This window comes from Phyllostomus hastatus, unplaced genomic scaffold, assembly GCF_019186645.2.
Source record: "Phyllostomus hastatus isolate PE091 unplaced genomic scaffold, TTU_PhHast_1.1 phas_scaffold_78, whole genome shotgun sequence".
NCBI classification, from domain to species: Eukaryota; Metazoa; Chordata; class Mammalia; order Chiroptera; family Phyllostomidae; genus Phyllostomus; species Phyllostomus hastatus.
The window spans coordinates 65,575,730-65,582,431 of record NW_025334041.1 but is presented as its reverse complement, the minus strand read 5'-3'; the positions used below and the strand labels follow the sequence as shown (position 1 = coordinate 65,582,431).

Sequence of the window (6,702 nt, the reverse complement as noted above, 5' to 3'; positions counted from 1 at the left end):
AACTGAGCTACCCAGCCAGGGCCAGTACCAAAATTCTTTCTGGGACATCCAGGGCCCTGCAGGCTCTGTCCTAAGTCTGTCTCTCCAACTTCATCTTTCTCCACTATTCCATTCACTGACCACTGCTACCTAGCTACACTTTTCTCACCCCCTCTTTTTTGATGTTATCAAGCTCCTTTCTACCTCAGAGCCTTTGCCTTTGTCATTTCTTCTCCTGAAGAGCTTCTCTCCCACTTTCTACTGTGTTACTTCATACTCCTCTTTTGGTTTCAGCTTCAATGTCACCTTCACAAGTACACCTTCCCCACCATGTAAGCCATGGCTGGGTTACTATTCTACTCACATTCACCACCTTGCACTTTTCCTTATTGCAATTGGAGTTGCAAGGGATTAAATGCCCAGGTTCTGGAGCCACATTGCCTGGATACCAGTTCTGCCTTTGATATAAATTAGCTGTGTGACCTTGGGCAAGATACTTTACATCTCTGGACATGACTATAATAGAACCTAGTAGTTGAAAGGGTTAAATGAAGTAAATAATTTATGTCATTTAGACCTTATTTGGTGTTCTCTAAATATTAGACCTTACTATCACAATTATAAGTTAAACAATTATTTATGTAGATTATAAAGAAGTATGCTTTGTCAGTGCTATACCCTCAGCACCTAGCACAGTATTTATCACATAGTAGGAATTTAAGAAATATTTGTGAATAGACTTCCACCAAGATAGAGGCGTAGGTAGATACACTTTGCCTTCTTGCAGTACCAAAAGAAGGAAAACAACAAATTTAAAAACAAAAACAACCAGAACTTCCAGAAAATTGAACTGTATGGAAGTCTGACAACCAAAGAGTTAAAGAAGAAACATTCATGCAGACTAGTAAGAGGGGCAAGACAGTAGCCAGGGCAGAAAGGAGGAGCAGCAAGGCGGTGGCTGGAGGACTGGGGTGGCTGGCAGAGTAGGTGGTCCCACACATGTGTGGAAAAACAGGGAGGAACAACTGGGGAGGGAAACAGACTATGAAACCCGGGGTTCTAGCATGGGGAAGTAAAGCCTCAAAACCTGTGGCTATTAAAAACCTGTGGGAGTTACAGGAGTGGGAGAAACTCCCGCCCTACAGGAGAGTTTGTTGGAGAGACCCACAGGGTCCTAAAATGTACACAAACCCATTGCAGGGTAAATGGAGGCAGTCTGACTTCCTAATCCAGGTGTCTGGGTAACTAAGGGGAGCAGTGTTCTCATAACCTTGGAGGGACCTGATAACTAGTGTTCTCATAACCTTGAGACCTGGCCCTGATAAACTGTTTCCATAACGTGAAGTGAGCTCGCATGTACAGAATTATGTTATGTAATGTTCTGGCAGTTTTCTGGCTTTGCTCTCCCCTAGTACTTAAAAAGGTAGGGACTCCCTACTGGGGGCGATGATGATGAGAGACACACAAGGCTACAGGTGCCACGATGGATGCCACGCTGGGGACAGGGGCCATGGGATGAGCCATGCAAATAGACACGCAGCTTCCAGTGTGTGTGGCTTGTCCATCCATGAATAAAGGCATGCCAGACATCCTGATGGCTCTGTGAATATTTTTCCATCTGCATGAATGCCATGAACCTGCCTGGCCTTGAAGGGTAGCAACACATCCACCCACTCGGGAATCAGCACCAGAAGGGCCCAATTTGCTTGTTGGTAGTGGGGAAGTGACTGAAAGCTGGAGAGAGCCGAGTAAGTGGTGTTCCCTCTCAGACCCTGCCCCCACATACAGCGCCACTATGCAGCAATGTGGGTTTCCCTGCCCTGGTGAATACCTAAGGCTCCTCTCTTATAATGTAACAGATGAACCAAGACAAAGAAATATGGCTCAAATGAAAGAACAGATGGAAAAGCTAGAAAAACAACTAAGAGATGAGGAAATAGCCAACCTATCAGATGCAGAGTTCAAAACACTGGTAATCAGGATGCTCACAGAAATGATTGAGTATGGTTGCAAAATAGAGAATGAAGTGAAGGCTATGCAAAGTGAAATAAAGAAAAATATACAAGGAACCAAGAGTGAAGGGAAGGAAACTGGAACTCTAATCAACAATTTGAAACAAAAGGAAGAAATAAACATTCAACCAGGACAGAATGAAGAAACGAGAATGCCGAAAAAAAAATGAGGAGAGGCTTAGGAACCTCTGGGACAACTTTAAATGTTCCAGCATCTGAATGATAGGGGTGCCAGAAGGAGAAGAGGAAAAGCAAGAAATTAAAAACTTAGTTGAACAAATAATGGAGAACTTCCCCAATCTGGAAAAGGAAATAGACTTCCAGGAAGTCCAGGAAGCTCAGAGAGTCCCAAAGAAGTTGGACCCAAGGAGGCACACACCAAGGCACATCATCATTAAGTTACCCGAGATTAAAGATAAAGAGAGAATCTTAAAAGCAGCAAGAGAAGAGCAGAAGTTATCTACAAAGGAGTTCCCATCAGACTGTCAGCTGATTTCTCAAAAGAGACCTTACAGGCAAGGAGGGGCTGGAAAGAACTATTCCAAATCATGAATGGCAAGGACCTACCCCTAAGATGACTCTATTCAGCAAAGCTATTATTTGGAATGGAAGGGCAGATAAAGTGTTTCCCAGAAAAGGTCAAGTTAAAGGAGTTCACTATCTCCAAGCCCTTATTATAAGAAATGTTAAAGTAATTTATCTAAGAAAAAGATGATCAAAACTATGAAGAGTAAAACACCCATGAAATCACAACTATCAACAACAGAACCTAAAAAAAAAAACAAAAAACCCCTAAACAAAAATAAACTAAGCAAACAACTAGAACAGGAACAGAATTACAGAAATAGAGATCACATGGAAGGTTATCAGTGGGGAAAGGGAAGGGGGAGAATGGGGGAAAAGGCACAGGGAATAAGGAACATAATTGGTAGGTACAAAATAGACAAGGGAGGTTAAGAATAGTATAGGAAATGTAGAAGCCAAAGAACTTATATGCATGGCCCATGGACATGAACTAGGGTGGGTGAATTCTGGTGGTAGGGGGAGTACAGGGCAGAGGGGAATAAAGGAGAGAAAAAAAATTGGGACAACTGTAATAGCATAACAATAAAATATACTAAAAAATAAATATTGTGAATAAATGAAGGCCAAATGTATCTTGCAGGATATCAGAGTAAAGAGAGGTGATATAGAGAAGAGATGGCTAACTCTAATCTATTGGATATCTTGGATGGAGTAAATGATTGTGAAGTTGCATGTGGGTTCAGAGGGAAAGTGGGCTGTTATTAATTAATCATGTCTGCCATGGGCATAGGTAAAGAAAAACTTCAGGACAAGCACTACAGTTTTAACACTCCTGCTATATATAAGACTTTCTGTCATGTTGGAAATAGTCTAGAGTTGTAAAGTGACAATTTGCCTCCTTTCTCTATACTTCCTAACCTGACTCTCACCTCTCATCTTTCCTCCAGACACTCAGGACTCCTGGTGGCATTGCACAGGCTGTCTAGGGCACTGTGTCTCTTCCTTTGGGCTAGTTTCTTCACCCTAGCTCCATCAGCATTACAAGTCATGAGTTTCACTCCTGCCCTAGTTGGGTGACCAAAATGAATCAATCCACTAATCACCCTAAAATGATGCACTTAACTGCTGATGGTGTTTGCCATCCCAGGGACATCTGCATTTAATTCTAGCCCAGGGATGTTGAGTGAGAGTGTGTATGTGTGCAGGAGTGGGTGATAAATAGAATCCCCCAGGGGCCACAAAGCCCAGTGAGGCTGCCCGGAGGGAAGTCATATGCAGTCCCCATGCCTGCCAAACCAGAAGGTGAGTCCAGTGCTGCCATAGACTCCAATTTTTCAAGAGAATTGGAAGTTTGGATGTTTACATGAAACCTCCAAAATTTAAAATGTTTGTAGATAAATAATTTTAAGAAAGTAATATGAAGGCCAAAGACACGGGGTTGGGTAGTATTTGGCCCATTGGTAATTCTACACGGGCCTCAACAACCTTCCCAGTCCCTCTGCAATGGCCTGGTCCTACCGAGCCCAGCCTCCAGTGACTTCCTTTTCATGACATCCCCAATCCCTTCATCAGGAAATGTTTCTACTTCTGTCACATTCTAAGGTCCCTTATGGTAATTACCATTGAAGTCTATTTGTGTCCTTTCCAGGAATCGTTATTATGCTGTTTCAACAGTACTCTAGATAGGTGTTTCTTTTCTTTATTTTTTAAAATATTGTATTTATTTACTTTTTAGAGTGAGGGGAAGGAAGGGTAAAAGAGGAGAGAAAAATCTATCTGTTGCTTCTCTTATGTGCCTCCACCAGGCCAAACCAGTATCCCCAGGCATGTACCCTGACCAGGAATCAAACCGGTGACCTTTTGATTTGTGGGACGGTGCCCAACCAACTGAGCCACACCAGTTAGGGCCTTTTATTTTTAATAGACTATTTTTTTAGAGCAGTTTCAGGCTCACAAGAACTTTTTCGATTTATTTTTATCGTGTTATTTCTTAGGAGTAAAATTCCCGACGAGCCCATTCAGGGTTCTGGCAGAGGTGGAGGGAGAAGGAACAACGAAAGGGATGCGGACAGCAAGACGGGCGCTGCAGGAGCCAGAGTCCTCCTTGGCCCTCGTACTCCCGCTGAAAATGCAGGAGGGGGATCCCAGACTCAGCACTCAACTGCCTCCAAGATCCACGCATTTCCGACACTCCGCTTCCGCCTCTGTGGCGCAGGGTAATCCACTCCGGGTTTTATCGCTTCCCACCCCTTCCTTCCCAGGCTGTTGACCGCTTCCGCATTTTGTTTGGAGCCCTGAGAGGCGGACCTGGGGGCGTTAACGCGCACGCGCCCTGGGAGGCCGTCCGGGCAGAGCGCGCGGCCAGCGGATTGTGGGTAAGGGAGAGTAGGCCCTCTGGGGTAGCGGACCGTGGGGGTAGCGGCCCGGGGCTGGGACGGGTTGGGGGCATGCTTAGCGAGGGCCTCCGGGCTCACCGGCATCCAGGGACTAGGGGCTGGAGTTTTGGCCGCCCCGGACGTGTTGGGCCGCGGACCGGCGGGCGGCGGGTGGCGGGTATGAGGCTGGGCCTCTTGGTTGCGAACTCTTGGAGGCCTTAGCCTAGTCGCTTCATCCCTTCCCCATCCTCGAACTGGAGCCTTCTGTAAAGTGCGAACGATAAGCCCCGCCTTCTGGATGGGGCCGATTGGTGGTCCGGCTGTGAGACCCTCAGGGGTGGTGGGAGTCCCCGGCGGTTTGTGGGGACCGCCCACTCCGTGTAAGGAAGGATGTCCTCCTGGGGTGGTGTTTTGTTACCGGTTGGAGAAGGGCCCTCATTTGTATGTTTGAAAACTGCAGACTGTTAGGAAGTCGGTGCAAAACTTTCATTTAACATCAAACTAGAGACTTAAAGGGCCTCCTAGAGGCCTACGTTGCCCTGCCGCTACAGTGTTTCAGGGAATGGTGAGCAGCAGTAGAGATCCTTACTTAGCTTGAGAAGAATTAAAACTTGTGATCGCCAAAAGCCTTCTGGCCCACGTAGGAAATCGAGGCGCCGGCCAAGCAAGTTAGTATTCGTCTGAGGGAGGCCTTTGCGGCCAGGGGAGTCATTCAGCTCTCCGATGAACGAATTTTGTAGAGATTGAGTATGAAAGAAGTCATGGTGCTAGAGCCTTTTTGGAGGGTGATGAGATTTCAGGAACCCTCCCTGCGGTGGATGAGGTTGTGCAGTGAAATGGAGTTTCAATTGTGAATAATAGAAAGATCACAAAAGTGAGAAGTATATGAGATGTTTCACGTTGGAAGAAATTTAGAATATTTGAATTGAAAACTTTCCACTGCAGGTAACTAGCATGCAGACACCTGTTCTCTGACTTGCTGCCCCACCAGTGACATGGCCCACCGGGGTGTGGAGAGGGACTTCCAGACTTCAGCACGGCGCATGGGCACCTCACTACTCTTTCAGCTTTCAGTGCATGAACGGGAGCTGGATCTGGTTTTTCTGGACCATAGCTATGCCAAGCCATGGAGTGCCCACCCAGATGCCAGTAGCGCCCGACCCACCCGCATGCTCTTTGTTACTCCCCGAAGGCAGCATGAAAGTACCATGTGAGTTTGGGCTCCGTTCCTAAGGGCTGTGGTTGCCCTAACCATGCAGTGATTACATGGTGGGGATTCCAGATGACTATGGAGGATTGTGTGGGGGTGGGTGGCTTGGATGTTTACTTCGGGCATCTCTGGTAAGCAGTGTGAGGATATCAGGTCTATATGGACATCAACATTCAAGACATCTGACAAGTTAGGAAAGGAAGGATGTTCAAAAGAAACCAAACAAACTATTCCATATAGGTAACAGGACTTGTATGGAAAGAGGAAATGGAAGAGGATTATTTAACTGGTGAAGAAAAAGACTGAAGAGTTGACTTAAAAACTGCCACACAGGTTTAGACTCTTTCCTTTAGTCTAGTGTTCTGGCTTGCCCAAACACTGGCAACAATAACCTTTTACTGGCTTTACCTGCAAAACTCAGGAGCATATCCACAAGACCTTTCTTTCCTTCTGCCTTAGCTTGTTTCAGAACTCACCCATGGGTGATCTAAATCCTTCTTAGGTCTGATCATATTTTCAGCCAGTCTACATTATAGGGTAAGGATTTAAAAAAATAAATTTAGTATGTAATAGGTGATACAATTACATTTGACTTAAGTAA

General features: G+C 45.6%; 1 protein-coding gene across 13 annotated transcripts in view; it reads left to right on the top strand.

Moving 5' to 3' along the window:
- Positions 1-4,831: 4,831 nt before the first annotated feature.
- KANSL3 (KAT8 regulatory NSL complex subunit 3) overlaps positions 4,832-6,702 on the top strand; it is a 41,896-nt gene continuing 40,025 nt past the window's right edge. For 8 of the 13 annotated variants that reach the window (XR_006784380.1, XR_006784379.1, XR_006784378.1 and 5 more), the window contains exons 1-2: positions 4,902-5,559; positions 5,837-6,101. Coding sequence is in view for 9 of the 13 variants with exons in the window: in XM_045827359.1 (XP_045683315.1) it covers positions 5,887-6,101 (215 nt within the window). In the remaining 4 variants the exon portion in view is untranslated. The other 5 variants (XM_045827352.1, XM_045827355.1, XM_045827354.1 and 2 more) reach the window with 5 other exon arrangements.